At 35.7% G+C, this 19,033-nt stretch overlaps 2 protein-coding genes across 5 annotated transcripts; both read right to left on the minus strand.

Moving 5' to 3' along the window:
* Positions 1-3,616: 3,616 nt before the first annotated feature.
* On the minus strand, positions 3,617-6,984 carry LOC107657363 (homeobox protein Hox-D11a-like). Of its 2 annotated transcripts, none has more exons than XM_016445405.1 (2): positions 6,322-6,960; positions 3,617-3,945 (listed from the first exon to the last, which is right to left on the minus strand). In XM_016445405.1, the coding sequence occupies exons 1-2, from the start codon at positions 6,917-6,919 to the stop codon at positions 3,713-3,715; spliced, it is 831 nt and encodes a 276-aa protein (XP_016300891.1). In that variant the 5' UTR covers positions 6,920-6,960; the 3' UTR covers positions 3,617-3,712. The 2 variants fall into 2 exon arrangements, with proteins under 2 accessions (XP_016300891.1, XP_016300892.1); XM_016445406.1 differs by lacking the exon at positions 3,617-3,945 and adding an exon at positions 5,237-5,565 and having other exon boundaries at positions 6,322-6,984.
* Positions 6,985-10,018: 3,034 nt separating this feature from the next.
* On the minus strand, positions 10,019-17,316 carry LOC107657365 (homeobox protein Hox-D12a). 3 transcript variants are annotated; one of them, XM_016445409.1, is made up of 3 exons: positions 16,664-17,316; positions 16,085-16,245; positions 10,624-10,732 (listed from the first exon to the last, which is right to left on the minus strand). In XM_016445409.1, exons 1-3 carry the CDS (start codon positions 17,214-17,216, stop codon positions 10,706-10,708), a joined length of 741 nt encoding a protein of 246 aa, XP_016300895.1. In that variant the 5' UTR covers positions 17,217-17,316; the 3' UTR covers positions 10,624-10,705. The 3 variants fall into 3 exon arrangements, with proteins under 3 accessions (XP_016300893.1, XP_016300895.1, XP_016300894.1); XM_016445407.1 differs by lacking the exons at positions 16,085-16,245; positions 16,664-17,316 and adding an exon at positions 11,105-11,666 and having other exon boundaries at positions 10,019-10,732; XM_016445408.1 differs by lacking the exon at positions 10,624-10,732 and having other exon boundaries at positions 15,069-16,245.
* Positions 17,317-19,033: the final 1,717 nt, after the last annotated feature.

The raw sequence follows: 19,033 nt of genomic DNA on the forward strand, positions 1-19,033 counted from the left end.
TTCACATTATCATTATAAAAATGTAAGGAAGGCAATTTGTTTCTATAGCCTATATCAAAATATATAGCGGAAGTCAAAGGTTTAAATTAATTTTCATCTTTGCGTAAGTAATGCAGTTCTTTTAAATGTACAGACTGAAGAGGGTTTTTATAAATCAATTTATACGATCGTGTGTCTTGTAAAAAATTATAGAGTTTTAAACGCATTTACACTTTGGTTTTAAAAAGAATTAGCCTACATCTTCACTCACTCAGCAATAACATGTTATACGCAACAATCAAATTATTGTCAAAAGGTGTACACTAATATTCGTTATGACTAAATATGCAAATATGTCTGCTGAATTAAACAGCATTTACAAAGGTTATCAAATTATCTCAGAACTTGATACAATGAAAATGCGCACATAATTAAATGCTATCTTTATATGCCTTTGAATTAATCATCGGCAGTGTGTGTATTGTCACAAAGCAGTAATATTGTCGTTATATACATAAAAAAAAAATATATAAAAATAGCTCTACGGAGTTATGAACTTGTTTATATAAAATCTTAACATGATTTTAGATTAAGGAACAATCATGCCAGATTCTTTACATAATTTTAATAAAGCATAAAAAGCACGCATGCACGCGCTAAATAAGTGGATTTCATAGAATACACTGAAGTAAATCGTAAACACTATCAGTTTTCCCAGATAAATAATAAAAAAAATACAGAATCACTGCAGAGGGCTGACATGTGAAAACAGACATAAACACCAAGCCGGTACACAATTTTCATATTTGGAAGGATAATGTTTTGATAATCACATATGTCAAATAGGCCTACTATACGAAATGCATAATTTATCTCGGTTAGGAATTTAAAGGTAAAAACATTTATACTCATTTACACTCTAGTAAATAGTGCAGGCTATGATTCTTCGACAAAGGTTTTGTCTAGGCTATTTAATTTGTTGGTGTGTAATAAATAGATGAAATTAATAAAAATAGACCTACGATTAATAAGAGGATGCCGTAGAGATAAGTAGTGGACTCCAGCTACGTTGTGCTAAAATCCATGTATCATTCGAAGTATTTCATTTCATTTTTTTTCCAGTGTACACGCAAATCTGCCGTCTACCATGCAAGGAACGGTTTACAATTATAAAATATTATAAAACTAAAAGCTGGTGAAGAACTTAAAAATCTGCTACGTTGTAATGGGCTATGCTTGCAATATTAAGGATGATATAGCCTAACAACAACGACGACAGATGATATTATTATTATTATTATTATTTGTTATTATTGTTAACAACAACAACAACAAACCAACAATAACAATCTTAATAGTTATAATAATAATAATAATAATAATAATAATAATAATAATGGTAGCGATTCTGTTTATGTATGATCTCTTTATTTAACAAGACGTTTCCCAAAAAAGGCACTGCACAACCAAATGTTAAAGCGTGTAAAAGACACTGAGACTAGGCAGATGTATACTGAAATGATCCTCCCAAGAAAGAAATCCTCCGTACGCAACTAAAATATATTTTCTGTTTTTTTTTTTTTTCAGGTTATTTTGAAATATAGCTAATGCAGCAGCATAAATTATATCAGATCACATAACTCAAGACCATAGTCATTGTTTTTGAGAACAGCTACACTTGGATTACGCATAGCACCAGGTCAAATCATTGCTGTAAGTTCGCCCTCTCGTGGCTTCGAGCAGTATCAACAAAATGTAAATAAACAAAGGGATGTCTAAGATTCCTTATTATGACAGGAAATAAATGATAAAACACACAACAATGTTGAAGTAAATTGGGTATATTGAACACACGGCTAAAACATGTAGGAAACTCACATCTACACTCTAAAAAATGCTGGGTTGTTTCAACCCAACTTTGGGTCAAATATGGACTAACCCAACTTTTGGGTTAAAAATGTAATTTAAAAATTTAAAAAGTTGGGTTGAAGCAACCCAACATTTTCTAGAGTGTAAGAAACAAAACTAGCTTGTAGGTTTCTGCGTAGCACTACAGAACTCGAATTTGTGTTTCCAGTATATTCTGCCTCCACAGAGGTAGTCGCTTCTTAAATATATGTCTACTGATGAGATAATAATCAACAAACAATTTATGCACCAAGAGTCCTTTGTAAGCTTTTTGGTTCTTTAAGCATAGTCTTAAGAAAACACCACCGAAACACACGCAGTAGCCTTATATTACTGCATTGTTGCCCTTGCCTAAATCCTCGTTATGAAAGAAACCCCTTATGGAGGAAGTGATATGATTGTATTTACATGGTTTTATTTTACAGCATATCACCTAGCCAAACGGCGTCTATGTGTAGTTGCATGTAGTATTTAACCTAGCCCTTTAAGAGGTAGGCTAACTGTATGGAGGCATTTAAAGGCAGGTCAGTGTGTTGCCAGTGGGAGCGAGTGGATGCAGCGGCCATATTGGGCCGTGCTGCACTGCGGCGCCTCTGAGAGGGCGTAGTTTTTCAACGAGAACCTCAAAAAGGCGCCTTTACTTATTGAAAAAGGTTAAGGGTGACGACCTTGACATTACAGAAGTTCAAATGCAATATTTCATTGTAAGTTTTACATTTGTTGACGACATCTAACGTTGTAAACCACTGTGGAAAAGCCAGTTACTGTAAGTATTAACGTGCTACATTTGTCATAAACCGGCCCGGTAAAGCTTGTAGAAATGCGGTGATGTGTAATGCGCAGGATTTCAGTTTGAGGATTTCAAAACATAGCACTTTTTAAATGATATTTTCACTTTTATTTGATCACATACTGAGTTCACATCTTTCTAGACAGAAAAACAAAACATCTGCACCCTTTGTGTTTCAGGGCAAAGTCGCAGTTGAAGTGGATAGTGGGTCCAATAGCCCCAATTTAATTTACTGCCCAGAGTTTATTGTACTGTCTAGACTGTTCAAGGTTTAGTAAATAGCCTTAATGTAAAACAACATACAAGGAAAGGAATTAGTCAAATACTTTTAAAGTTACCATTGGAAATAGTTCTCTCTCTACCTCACGTTCCTTTTTCCTCTGTAATAATCCAAAACATATTCGTCTGAAAAATTACTAGGTTGAACAGTTTGAAATGCAACTCTGTTAAATAACTTGAATGTTACTTAATAACAACAAATAACTGTTAAATAACACATTTTGTGGCTGACTTACACGCGCACTATCACACACAAGAGGCGTCACAGCAATAGATAGAAATCTGGTGTATTTTTTATTTATTCAATACATAGATACATTACATGCTTCAAACGAATAAATGCATACACAGTTCTACCTCAATGTAATTACGTACAGATTTGATGTAACCAAACGCATTGCTGCTTATGCAGAACTTGAATGTATTTCATGGAACAATGCAAAATACAATAAATAAATACAAATACAAAGCTACTGCATTTCAGTGGCATTAACACAGAGTATTAAGAGATTGTCGAGGTACCTATATGTTCCTGATAACTCATAATTTACCTCATCGCGAATACACTGTTGTAGATAATTTGTGCAGAATTTTAATCGCAGATCACATTAATTTTTGATAGCAAATATTTTGCATAGTTTTAAAATACAGAGTTGACGTGAAAATAACCCATGTGTCCGACGAATGGATGATATCCCACAACTATGGCATAATAGAATAGCCATCGTTTCATCGTCTCGGCCAATATCATGGCTTTCAGAACAATGGATTTCCAGTGAAATACTGGAGACGATCTCGGTTCAACTTTTTCTCTTTCATCCTTCGGTTCTGGAACCAAATCTTCACTTGTCGGTCTGTAAGACTGAGCATTCTTGACAAATGCAGACGTTTCTCTTTGTTTATGTACACATTGAAAAAGAATTCTCGTTCAAGTTCTCGGATCTGGTATTTCGAATATGGGCATCTCTTTTTTCTCGACTTTGTTGCACCTACAAAAAGAAACGTAACTTGATTACATTACAATGAATTTGAAGTCTAAATCGGTTGCAATACAACTGCAGATGCTTCAGGAGATTACATTAAAAGTTAGAGCCCGTCCGATACTTCAGATAGGCTACTAATGCAATGCCTAAATTGTTTTCACAATAACGGAACTTTTGTGTAATCCACATTGCAGCTACAAAAACAAAACAATAGGACAATTGGAGAATCGAGATTATGTATACATAAACTATAAAATAACACAAGCTCTGCCACATGAAATACACACAAGCATGCAAGCTGCCCACACGCTCAAGCACACACACACACACACATACACACACACATAACGTCGAAAAGCACGCAAGCGCACACGAGTAATCCGTGTTTTCAGTTCGATTAAAGTGTTTCTCTTCTAAGTTAAAATCTTTTGTGATAGTATAAGTAAACAAGTAATAAGCTGAAGGTTTTTAAAACTTTGTGGTCTTTCTCGATTCGTATCGCGACGATCATTTCTGTCTTTACAACAATTCACCCGCGAATATATATATATATATATATATATATAGTCCAATAGCCCCAATTTAATTTACTGCCCAGAGTTTATTGTACTGTCTAGACTGTTCAAGGTTTAGTAAATAGCCTTAATGTAAAACAACATACAAGGAAAGGAATTAGTCAAATACTTTTAAAGTTACCATTGGAAATAGTTCTCTCTCTACCTCACGTTCCTTTTTCCTCTGTAATAATCCAAAACATATTCGTCTGAAAAATTACTAGGTTGAACAGTTTGAAATGCAACTCTGTTAAATAACTTGAATGTTACTTAATAACAACAAATAACTGTTAAATAACACATTTTGTGGCTGACTTACACGCGCACTATCACACACAAGAGGCGTCACAGCAATAGATAGAAATCTGGTGTATTTTTTATTTATTCAATACATAGATACATTACATGCTTCAAACGAATAAATGCATACACAGTTCTACCTCAATGTAATTACGTACAGATTTGATGTAACCAAACGCATTGCTGCTTATGCAGAACTTGAATGTATTTCATGGAACAATGCAAAATACAATAAATAAATACAAATACAAAGCTACTGCATTTCAGTGGCATTAACACAGAGTATTAAGAGATTGTCGAGGTACCTATATGTTCCTGATAACTCATAATTTACCTCATCGCGAATACACTGTTGTAGATAATTTGTGCAGAATTTTAATCGCAGATCACATTAATTTTTGATAGCAAATATTTTGCATAGTTTTAAAATACAGAGTTGACGTGAAAATAACCCATGTGTCCGACGAATGGATGATATCCCACAACTATGGCATAATAGAATAGCCATCGTTTCATCGTCTCGGCCAATATCATGGCTTTCAGAACAATGGATTTCCAGTGAAATACTGGAGACGATCTCGGTTCAACTTTTTCTCTTTCATCCTTCGGTTCTGGAACCAAATCTTCACTTGTCGGTCTGTAAGACTGAGCATTCTTGACAAATGCAGACGTTTCTCTTTGTTTATGTACACATTGAAAAAGAATTCTCGTTCAAGTTCTCGGATCTGGTATTTCGAATATGGGCATCTCTTTTTTCTGGACTTTGTTGCACCTACAAAAAGAAACGTAACTTGATTACATTACAATGAATTTGAAGTCTAAATCGGTTGCAATACAACTGCAGATGCTTCAGGAGATTACATTAAAAGTTAGAGCCCGTCCGATACTTCAGATAGGCTACTAATGCAATGCCTAAATTGTTTTCACAATAACGGAACTTTTGTGTAATCCACATTGCAGTTACAAAAACAAAACAATAGGACAATTGGAGAATCGAGATTATGTATACATAAACTATAAAATAACACAAGCTCTGCCACATGAAATACACACAAGCATGCAAGCTGCCCACACGCTCAAGCACACACACACACACACATACACACACACATAACGTCGAAAAGCACGCAAGCGCACACGAGTAATCCGTGTTTTCAGTTCGATTAAAGTGTTTCTCTTCTAAGTTAAAATCTTTTGTGATAGTATAAGTAAACAAGCAATAAGCTGAAGGTTTTTAAAACTTTGTGGTCTTTCTCGATTCGTATCGCGACGATCATTTCTGTCTTTACAACAATTCACCCGCGAATATATATATATATATATATATATATATAGTTGAACTATATAGCCTGTTTATAGGCCTATATATAATGATCCGACGAAAGCGCCTCCACGTCTTAAAGATTTTTATAACAGCAAAGAGAATCTTACTAGCTGCATAAAAACTTTTGCATGCTTATAAAGCGGCACATAAAAGCTAACCGATAAAGTAATGTGAATTGAACCCCCGTTAAAAGCGTGGACCTACTTGAGTCGTTGTTCTTTTCTTCATCGCAGGTTGATATTGAGGAATCCTCCTCCACGGTTACTGTAGGGTCTCGTTTGGTCTGCTCCGCGCTATCTGTAGACACATTGCATGCAGCATCTCCGGGGACACTCGTATCTGGCTTTTGTTTGGACTGCTCAGGGTTGGGCTTCTCAGAGTTAACAGTCTCAAAAAATTGATCAAATTCTTGTGGAAGTACCCCATTTCGGCCGACGTTGGTGAAGAAATTGCACGAGGAGTTAGTACCACCGTGATGGCTATACATGGAATCGTTTTTAAAAATCATTTCCGCTCTGTTTGATGACTGCAGGATATCTCGGTGCATTATCTCCTCCGTTGAATAGTACGAAGCGTAATTGCCCCTGTAATGCCATTTGCTCGGATGATCCAGTCCATAGTCTCTGAAAGTCACTTCACGAACAGGTTGGACTTGCGCTAGGTTGGAAGAATAGGGAAAATTTACTTGACACGCTGCAGTTTGTGGTAAAAACGACGAGACCGACGAAAAATCAGGAGCAGAAACATAGTACGGTAAATACATATTAGATGCACAGTTGCTGCGATCATCGTAGTCGGTCATTGCTCGCTTTAGCCTTAGAGGGAAAATCGTCTGCTTGACTGTTAAACTTTGCCCATCTATTGCACCATATGCGTGTGGATAGGACTGCGAGGAAGAAAAAATCGGAAACGTACTGTGACGTGCAATTCATCTTGATCGATTCTTGAGGTAATTGTGTCATGTGATCCGGTAAAAAAATTACCATATATCAATATCAGTCATTAAGTGAGCGACTCATAGGTAACCGCATGGGGAAGGTCATTGGTTGCCTACATGTTTGAAACCCTTGTTGATTTCCCCGTGTGTATTACAAGGCATTAGTAAACAATCACAGAAAAAAACATATCAAATATTTCGTTTAAAATCATACAATAGTTAATTAAATAAAGCACCTTTATCACAACGTTAAGCAATGTATTTCTAACGCACCACATTAAGTTGTACTATTCAGTTGCTTTATTTTAAGATTTTCCTAGGTTTCCCAACCTCCTACCCTCACGGCCTAAAGAAAACTTTGACGACTGAAGCAAAACTGCTATGTTTTTAGGGCTCGTTTTTAACCTCTTTCTTTGCCCATACTCGGTAATTAAGACTAGCATGCCTTATGATCAAAATGCACGGTACATTTTTAAATACATGGTTTATGTGCATGTTTCTGAACCTGTAATAGGCTCTTTTAAGAAAATTCCTGGAAAGTCCATATTTTGTTATACCTTAGGCTATACAGACAAGACATATGAAAGACTGAAAACGAGAGAGGAAAAAACAAAATAAGTAGGAAAAAATGTAGGAGCTGACACAGAAACCAACAGAAAGGTAATGTAGTTCATCAAATATAGCTAGTTATCTGTCGCGATGTCAGCGAAAACATTTTCTGATTGTTCTACACAGTCTACAGAAAGTAACAATTTAGTTTTAGCTTTTCCAAAAACGACAAAGGGCAATATATAGCTAGTAAAGCGTAATGACATTTTCAACTGTACCTTTCTTTTTAGCGTGAAGTAAAATCTCCATTTGAGTCCGATAATGTATTCCAGTGGCCACGATTTAAATAAAATTCCTCGACGCAATTATTGAAAGGGAGAACAGGAAGAGATGCACAGATTCACACTGCCAAGTACAAAACAACTGTTCTGGCTTTGAACGTTGAGACAATGCGCACCCGGCAATCACCATCAACCGCCAGCCAAATCATTTTATTGCAGAGGCAAAAGGATGTGCTATGGTGTAGTGTCCTGGGTGGAGGTAAAAAGTGACTCGTGCATTCCTACCGAGAGAATATAGAAAATTCAAATTTACAGTTTTTTTTCCCCCTATATATGTATATATATATATATATATATATATATATATGAGACACAAAGTTGGTGTTAAGCTTATAAAACAAATAAACAACCAAAGTAGTTACATTGTTTTTGTACTGACTTGTATTTTAAATTTTTTTAATTTTTTTTAATGTATTATTATTATTATTATTTAATCTGCATACCTGCCTAGTGATTTATAAAGATCATAATGTTTTTATTGGTAAATTTTAGCACGGCTTCTAGATTTACAATGAAAAAACTAAATTTGTGTCATATCATTCCACGAGAAAAAAAATATCTGATTTAATTTTAACAGATGTGAAATTTCACGTGTGCGTAAATATTACACAAGATATTATAAAGTTAGCTGAATCGCGCAGGGAAGTCTTTAACGAAATCCTGTATACGATCCATACTTAAGAGGTTTTTCATGTGTTGTTCCTTTGTTCTGAGTAGAACCCACAGTGTAAGAGCACAGCAAAAGAAAGGTCTGTTCACCAGTCGATGTCCAAAGATTTTTCAACACCAAAATAAAACAATTTTCGCAATAATGTAAACCTATATATATGGATGATTCCTATATTTGTCTTCATTTGTCATTTTCGGTCACTAACTTGACCTTAACTTTGTATTGGTGCCCCCAGTTTCTACAGCGGTCGAAAAACGTCTGGTAGTGATCTCAAGAAAACTCCATTCCATTTGTTTCTTGCTTGCATTTAAAAGGAATTGTCAAGACAATTAACTTGGACCAAATCTAACTGTCTTATTTGTTTTTAATGTGTGCATTTAATTACTTATATATATATATTCAGAAAATATGTATTTTAAAATTAAAAAAAGTGGTAATACTGGATAATATTAATGATAATAATATACTGGTAATAATATACTAATAATATATTTGGTGAAGGTGTACAGCGGTAGTGCTGTGCAATCACGATTTTAAGTTGCGGAGAGTAATAATAACTACAAGGTAACTACACAGGCCTACATTATCTCTCTCTCTCTCTCTCTCTCTCTCTCTCTCTCTCTATATATATATATATATTCTCACACACTCACCTATTGTTGTACTATACTTTAGTACTATAATTGTACCACATCGTTTACCTTGCAGAAAAACAGTAAGTGCATTGCGTGTGCATTAGAAAGGTGGCACTGACAAGCCTAAACAACAAACATTGTATATATGTCATGTCACTGGTTTGTCATGCTGATATTAAAATAACATTTTTATATTTGGTATAAGCCAGTTTTATCTTCGCACGCAACTGATGGTACCACTGATTTACCTGTTCCATATATACTTATTTGAAGCAAACAAAAAAGAGATAAATTAATAAGATTTTAGTACATATCTACAAAAGTAAATACTAAATTGTAGGGGCGACTAAATAATGAATTGTTTAGCCGTCCAGTCTTTTTTTGACCTATACACCCTTAACGCATAGTTACAGCACTTAGTTAGCTCGTTAAAGTTCAGTTTAATTCTATTAGATATAATTTCAGAAAATATAAAATGATGGAGATTCATAGAATACAGATATTCGCACATCGGAGTTTGTGTATTAACATAAACGAACTTGAGCTTGGACTAGAGGCATCACTGCTGTTTAGTAGAGCATTTTAGAATCACCAATCGAATTAAACCAGACAAACAATCGCACAAGAACGCAGAAGTTTAATGTAATGCAGAATGTACAGAACACTTAATAAATATTACACATAACACTTTTGGTTAAAATACAACAAAACTTACATTTTTAGATCGGAAGATACAAATGAGGTTTTATCAAAGTTACTAAAGGTTGGAATGTCTCACAATGTATTGACTCCATTCAGTTAGCTATGTTAGCTGCCCAGTGTACTTTTAAATGACGCCAGAATGTATGTTATGAACCCAATATACACATATCCTACTCTAAATTTTGCTGCGGTTTTAAACTACAAAGCATTCTTTTTAGACAATATATAGCAAGCTAACATTACAACTTTGGAATTACCCTTTTTCCACCAAAAACATACACCAGACACATACAAATGCAGCGACTTCATGGCTAATAGATATAAATTAAAAATTGTTCAGCTTTAATTATTCAATAGCCTATTCAGCTTTAATATTAAATTACATTTAATAGGTGTTCGGGAGATAATCCTTTCCAGAGGGGTTTGGTGGACTTTCATCTCCGTCATAAAAGTAACTTGTGAATGATCAGTATGAATGATGTCACCCCCTAAAAAAGAAATCCTTGACTGTTATTATATATCTAAAAAAATAATAAAAAAAATTAGTAAACAGTGAAGGTATGCTCGCGCATCATAAGTCTTTTTTTCTTCATCCTGCGGTTCTGAAACCAGATTTTCACTTGCTGATCACTCAGTTCCAATCTGTCCGAAAGCTCCTTTCGTTTCTGTCGGTTTATAAATTCATTCATCATAAATTCGTTCTCCAGTTCGGCTAACTGTGGCTTCGTGTAAGGTTTCCTCTTTTTTCTTGATCTCACCTGTGATGGACACCACGGCAGTCCTGGGAAAGAGAGAGAAAAAAATGAATTCACCAATCGTTCTTGGTATCATTCTTGCAAACCACTGAATTAGTATCTTAATCAAAGATGTTAACCATTAAAAACACAACGACAACTCTGATTCCTCTGTCATTTTTACTATATCGTGGAGCATGCGTAATTACTTTTTTTTCTGTCTGAAAACAAACTAGTGTTGAAAAGTTAAGCGTGGCAAACTCAATGGCTGAAATAGCTTGCCTATAACTGAACAAAGCAAACGGTTTTATAACATCACACATACAAAGACTACAGAGTATAATCCACTGAAATCAAGAGTGACATTCAGGCACAGCGTTGGTGTCTATGACGGAAGGGTCAAGGAAGAAGTTGCGTACCATCGGAGAAGGATGATCTAATAGTCGGGGTGTTCAGTGATGGTTGAAATTGAGCGCTGGAGCTGACAGACTGCTTTGAAGCATCAGTCACTGGCTGGTCAATGAAGTTACGTTGATTCTGTGCAACCCTGTTCTGCTGTCGCCTTTCCAAGTTTAAAACTTCATTGCTGGTGGAGTCAGTAGTGAGTCTCTGTTCAATTGCGTAAGCTGCATTAGGTCGTCCAGGCTCCTCTGATTTGTGGCTAACATCTTGGAAGTAGTACCTCCCGGATTCCTCCAGTGAGCCCTTTTTGTGAGTGTTGAGGCTAGCGCTCACAGCGGCTGAATTGCTAAAAAACGGCTGAGAGTAGCCACTGTAGGCGCGGCTCTGGGCCGGAGTAGTGCACGAATTTGGAGAAGTCCACGGGAGCGAGCACACCTCTCTTCTACTGTAGGACATCTGCGGAAGCCCAGATAGATGGACTCCACTGCCTCGCAAGTTTTGGAGGTACAGGGAGTCGGGAGAGTGAAAATTCAAAAGGGGAGCAACATACCCAGAACTAAGAAGATTGTGCTCGCACATTTCTGACGAGCTTGCCTGATCGCTTCTTAAAACCGTTTTTAGTTACCCCTAAAGAATACTAGCAAGGTAATTGTTGATTTGTTAATGCACCATCACGTGTTATGCAAAGTAAAATGTTTAGCCACGCCCATGTGACAGTCGTGCTGCAAAGTCAGAAATAGGCATTGCATAAAAAGCATATAAAATAACATCTGCAGACATCCCAGTTCAATTTCTTGTCTATTTATTTAAATCTATGAATTTATATATATAAGGAGGTTTAGGTAACGCATGATTCACTATTTTTGTAAAATATGTATTGTACAAGCAAATACGTAAAATAAAAAAGAAAAAGAAAAAAAATTAAAAGAAAAAAAATCCTAACTTTGTCAGTTCTTTAGAATATCGTACATAATACAGTGCACAAAATGAAAGCGTTTATTAATAATGAAGGCTAGGCTACAGAAAGTAAGATTACTGGTGTGCCTTTGGCTTGCGTATGGGGGCAAACATGCATTTGGATGGTGTGTGTGTGTGTGTGTATATATATATATATATTAGTAATGCATTACAGCTGGTTTGGCTACATAGTCAAAAGAGCTGCGTTCGTGTTTTATTAAGTATAAACAGGGGTTTAAAAAACGTTAAGCTCACAAACACGTTTAAAAAAAGTTTAAATTCTTCCTGTGCAATTTACACTTTTGACAGAGTATTATACAATTTAAAAAAAATCCCAAATGTGAAAATTTTCCAATGCCTGCAAAAAAATCCATCTTTTTAAACATTTCGTTACAGAGTGGCGGATATCTTAATTCGATTCATTCATTTCAATCTATGAATTTTTCTATATACTGTATAAGGTTTTGGTAACGCACGATTCACTATTTTTCTAATATATTTTGAATTCACTATATTTTGAATCATAGAGGAAGACGATGTTGTGAAAGGAGGAAAATGCATGGAAAGACAAGTGGGTTGCGCAACACATAACTGATTTTCATGCACGACAGCTAATTTATTTGCCTCCTCCAACTGCCTGTAAATCAAAGCCCATTTTTCATATGACGAATGAGCTGAACAATGAACAATGAGCTGAATTTAATTCACACAATTGTCAATCTGTTGAAGTCACAAGTCTGTATAAAGAATGTATTAAAATAATAATAATGTAATTGTGTGGTTAGGAGTTTGTCTGCTTATGATGCACTTTAGCATTCTAATACTCCTGAAAACTTTGAGATCTACAATCGCTTTTATGATTTACCTAAGCTAACCAGCGCTTTTGGGATTTTGTGCGCATGTAGGCCCTATTCCGCCTGTGAGCCCTCAAAAACACACAATTAGAACCGAAACCAGACAACCTGCAGTTTTTTTCGTCTGTAGTGCCCTAACAAGAAGCCTGCAGTTTGTTGACATACCACAGAAAGCAGTAAAACTATACCTTTCACAATGCCATGAATTTCTCACGATCGCGTGATTGCCGCGTTCATTCAGATCAGATGTGGGATATTTTGTACTTAAATTCTAATTCTCCCACTATGAATGTCCGACGCTCAAGTGATGCCATTTTCTAAACACACAATAACTGAAACATTAAATAGAAACGCAATTAATTTTATTGTCATAAACGCAAATGTGACAATTTTCATTAATTTGCAGATATATTTTTGCAAAGGTATGGTTTTATATAATTAAGGCAGGGTTTCTGTTTCACTGGGGGATTTTATTTGTTCAAAAGTGTGTTTACCATTAACTGTACTTTTTAATGGTAACTGTACCATTATCTGTGTCTCTCTAGTTCGTGTGGCCTAAAGCAAATCGTCAAAAGCACAGTTCTAAAAGAATGAACCATAAGGGCCGTCCTTATCTGACGCGGGGCCCGGTGCGAGGTAGGGAGTTTCGTTACAGAGTGGCGGATATCTTAATTCGATTCATTCATTTCAATCTATGAATTTTTCTATATACTGTATAAGGTTTTGGTAACGCACGATTCACTATTTTTCTAATATATTTTGAATTCACTATATTCACTATATTTTGAAATATGTATTGTAAAAGTAAATATATAAAGTAAAAAAAAAAACATTGAAAAGAAAGTAAAGCCTAACACTGTCAATTCTTTATAATAGGCTATCTTACATAAACATTTAAGTCGGTTGTCTTGAGATGCCGAGCTATCGGTGCAAGAAATTAAACATTACTTTAGATATCGGATCTCTTTGTAATCTGTCTCTCAAAATTGACACTGTAGGATATGCAAGTTATATTTGATCTTACCTTCAAAGATTTGTCCAGATGATCCAAAACACGATTTTAAAGAATGTGCACATGCACACACGTGCAGGCAAAATTACTATTGTAAACAGGCAATTTCCGGAAAGAGTGGAGACAGCTAACCTCCCACATTTTACGGGTCCAGTAAATTCATGAAAACCGTTAAAATCGGATTGCTTTAGACATTCACATTCTGTTGCGTACTGACAACACAGAAGCCCAGAATCACTTGTTCAACCTTAAAAAACAAAAATGTGTACATGAAAATTATATGGTACGTCAGTATAGTTCAAGGTCAAAGTCCAGACGCGGATTGACCAAAAACAAGTCCAAGTGCATTTAAAAGCCAGAGTAAAAACCGGTTGTCATAGTCTAAATTTCATTTACAATTTGTCCCAAACAACCAGGCAGATAATTTGATGAAAAGCGTCGCTTTTAAAAGCTGAAAACAGCGTGACAGGGAACTATAAACATTTCATTTAAAATATTACCGTTTAAGTACTGCCGTTGTTAAACCCTCGCATGAATTTGCCAGCAATTCGGCAAAACGTAAAACAGCTACGAGTTGCCATGAGAGTCCCCACCCTTGAGGGAAGTATTTTCTGACCAACACATATAACTTAATATAACTTTTTAACTCTACATTACACGTTTTTTTTTTTAATTTGCCACTGCATATTACATATTTATTCATAACTAAAAAGCGCCATCTTCCCTATTAAATGATCATAGCTTCTGAATTAATTCTCAAAATGGTTTACTCTTTATGCAAAAATGAATTTGATCTTAATGTAAGGCACATGCTAACCGGTAGGTGGCGATGCAGCTTCATGAATTGGTGGCAAGTTTTATTCATGAGACCTCTTGAAGTCAATCAAGGTCTAGTCTGACAATACGTCTCAAGGTCAGTGAGAAGACCCAGTTTCAAAAGATGTTAATGTGTTATATAATGAAATCCTATTTGAAAGGAAACAAAAATGCATGTGTTGTGTAGACTTTTTTGCTTTTCAAAGATTTTCAATGAACCTTTAAAGTCAAACAAATCAACAATAAAACAATTTGTGGGCTGATTTAACAAAATAATAACTGTGTGTATGGATATCGCACTTAAATATTGTAACTAATACTTTACTTTTGTGATAGTGATAGTGTGTTTACATTTAGGCTTACTAATTCATTCACATTTGGAAAAAAAGCTGTGACTTTTATCCAAAGCGACTTCGAGGACATTTGAGGCATAGCTTACATTTTACCAGTAGCCTATGTGTTCCCATTTATTCATCTATAAAATACATTTACAGACCGTTGCAGGCCTAAACAGTTGTGGAATCCATACTATTATGAATATCAATCCTGTATTGAAATTCATTTATGTTTCTCAAAATAGGGCTACATAAAATTGTGGGTCTATCACTGTTAAACATTAAATTCAAGCCAGTTGAATAGTGTACAGTAGCTTTGCAATGGCAATAAATAAAATAAAACACTTTAATAACTATGATAAATGCAAACGTAATCGGAAATACGGAATTATTTAAAGACCGCAATTTTCACGCTATTAACGTTTTGCTTCGGGGAAACCAGCCACAGTCTTACGGTTTAAAACAAATTATTTTTAGTCGCTCGGATCTCTTAAATCAACATTACGCTTGAATGTATTTATTTATTATTATTAGCGTTAATGTTACAGATCCTTCCATAAATCTACTATACACAACACTGCACTCACATGAAACGAAAAGTAAAACATAACATTTTGACTGAAAGGAGAGATCAGTAGCCTGGCTTATGGCGTAGAAATAACTAATGCCAATTGTTTAACAAAACTTAAATTATAAAAAACAACTGGGGGAAAAAAACCCTCAAGCTACTGAAACAGTTTGAACATCTGAACATTCTTTCAGCAAACCTGGAAGCCAATATAAAATTATCTGAATAAACTACGACTGAGTATGAATGTGAGTACATCCAAATATTTGAACAAGATATAAATAATAAAATAATAGGCTAAATCGCCCTTGTTAATAAAAAAGGAACAAAGAGCTAAACTCTTCACTATATAAATCAGCATATGCACGAATGGACCTTTAATAGGATTAAAATTCTTTGCAGACTTCAGGTCTCTTCTTATCCTTGACTCGACGATTTTGAAACCAGATAGTTACTTGTCTCTCAGACAGGTTTGTAGAAAAAGCGATCCGTCGTCTCTTTTCCTTTGTAATGAACTTAGTGTTGGTGTATTCCCGCTCGAGCTCTTTCAGTTGCAATTTTGTGTAAGGAACCCGCTTCTTTCTCCCGCGCTGACAGAACGAACCCGCGGTTCCCTCTGAGGAAATACAAATCATTATAATAGCTTGTCTTTTGTTACAAGATCTTTTCATTATTCCAAGATTAACAATGATGTAACATTTATTGCAATTTACCTTAACGCAGCCTTTTAAAGAAACACCTTCCAATAATCTAAATGTAAACATTAATTTAAAACCAAAATAATGGCGTCTTGTAAACTTCCATCGAAAGAAAGCCAGGTTCAAAAGAACTCTGTTTACTTAACGGGGAACGTTTTTTTAATATTTGTCCTGATTAATTTCGGCGTACTTAGCCTGTGGTTCTCATTTATTTTAAGAATTAATTTAATTAGCCTACTTTAATACGGACATGATCATGACATTTAATAAGGCGGTGTCAAAAACTAATGAAGAGAGGCGAGGAGTGATTCACAGCGCAGATCTCACAAGTCTTACCTGTTAATGATGGCTTCCAGATATGCGGGCTCTGCGTCTGGTCTTTGGAGCAATAAAGTTGACCGCTGCAATTGTTTGACCAGTTCCATGGCTGGTGGCCTTCCATTGTCAAGCAAGTATCCTGTCTGGAATCTCCGGTCATTGTTCTATGAACTACAGGTAAATCAATATAGGCAGGGTGGATTCTTGGGTAGGAACCTGTGTAACTTTGGTAAAAAGCGAACTCCTTAAGCCAGCCGTCACAATAGTCCACGGGTTTACTGGCAGACTGTCCATTCGCATTTTGTTTTACAACACTAGACGGAAACATGGCGTTCTGTGGAAATTTGCAACTATAACAACTATTTCCGAAACGACATCCAAAAGTGACTGAGGAGCTAGTGCCAATGTTGGCTGGAAAAGAAACGTAAGGAGTGAGAGACTCGGCGCTTGTCGAAGTCGGTCGTTCCGCCGCGGAGAACATCGGAGTTTCTGACGCAGACCGGCTTGAGTGCGCCTCGAAGGCAGATGGGTAAACATTTCTGAACTCCTCATTTAACCCCCTTGCTTCCATATTTACTTGCACAATATGCTTTGCAATTTAACACATCGTATTTTATGAGCTCAAAACCAAGAACACTGTACACGGAGAACAATCTCCGTTTATAGTTAGCTTTTATGTTTATTTTCCGGACTAATTACATAGGTCAGATAACCTGGTACCTGATTGGATAGTTGTCACCATGTGACATGCAAATAGTTAAGCTGAATTTGGACAACACCACGGTGTAGTTTTCACTTGTCTATGCGTGAACCTAGTTTAAGTAGGCAGTTTAATCCAGGAAATAAACATGGTTAAACAACTTTTTAATTAGGTTTTGTATTTATTTGATATATTTTAAAACTATTAAATCACAAACAAAGCTTGTAGCTTAGGCAGCACAGCAGTGGAAATGTCTCAGACCTGCATAAGAATTACAGTAGAACTATATATTTATTACTGTATGTCTAAATTAAACACGTGCTTGATGCTCTGTCACTGGCTAAAACTGACAATCCTTCAGAAATCATTCCAATACGTCTTATCTATCTTATACTGACCCCGCACTTTTGAACGGTAGTGACACACACGCAAACTCTATCAGGTGTCTAACGTGTCTAACACTGGTTGGTAGTAGTTATTATGGGCAATACTTTGAATTTAATTTGAATGTCAGGACTGACTGCTATAATATTTTTAAATCACTATGTGGCTCTGAAATGTAATTTTTTAATATACATTAACCAGGGCTCCAAGATCCAGATATACACAGACAGGGTTCTAAAGTTGCCTTTGCCTTTTAAAAGAGATTCAGCAGCCTACTCTTTGCTCATTGTTAAAGGTGGCCATAACATTGTGGCGAGCTCTGGAGCGTCATAGAGGAAGACGATGTTGTGAAAGGAGGAAAATGCATGGAAAGACAAGTGGGTTGCGCAACACATAACTGATTTTCATGCACGACAGCTAATTTATTTGCCTCCTCCAACTGCCTGTAAATCAAAGCCCATTTTTCATATGACGAATGAGCTGAACAATGAACAATGAGCTGAATTTAATTCACACAATTGTCAATCTGTTGAAGTCACAAGTCTGTATAAAGAATGTATTAAAATAATAATAATGTAATTGTGTGGTTAGGAGTTTGTCTGCTTATGATGCACTTTAGCATTCTAATACTCCTGAAAACTTTGAGATCTACAATCGCTTTTATGATTTACCTAAGCTAACCAGCGCTTTTGGGATTTTGTGCGCATGTAGGCCCTATTCCGCCTGTGAGCCCTCAAAAACACACAATTAGAACCGAAACCAGACAACCTGCAGTTTTTTTCGTCTGTAGTGCCCTAACAAGAAGCCTGCAGTTTGTTGACATACCACAGAAAGCAGTAAAACTATACCTTTCACAATGCCATGAATTTCTCACGATCGCGTGATTGCCGCGTTCATTCAGATCAGATGTGGGATATTTTGTACTTAAATTCTAATTCTCCCACTATGAATGTCCGACGCTCAAGTGATGCCATTTTCTAAACACACAATAACTGAAACATTAAATAGAAACGCAATTAATTTTATTGTCATAAACGCAAATGTGACAATTTTCATTAATTTGCAGATATATTTTTGCAAAGGTATGGTTTTATATAATTAAGGCAGGGTTTCTGTTTCACTGGGGGATTTTATTTGTTCAAAAGTGTGTTTACCATTAACTGTACTTTTTAATGGTAACTGTACCATTATCTGTGTCTCTCTAGTTCGTGTGGCCTAAAGCAAATCGTCAAAAGCACAGTTCTAAAAGAATGAACCATAAGGGCCGTCCTTATCTGACGCGGGGCCCGGTGCGAGGTAGGGAG

Source organism: Sinocyclocheilus anshuiensis, unplaced genomic scaffold, assembly GCF_001515605.1.
Source record: "Sinocyclocheilus anshuiensis isolate Anshui unplaced genomic scaffold, SAMN03320099.WGS_v1.1 scaffold355, whole genome shotgun sequence".
Classification (NCBI taxonomy): domain Eukaryota; kingdom Metazoa; phylum Chordata; class Actinopteri; order Cypriniformes; family Cyprinidae; genus Sinocyclocheilus; species Sinocyclocheilus anshuiensis.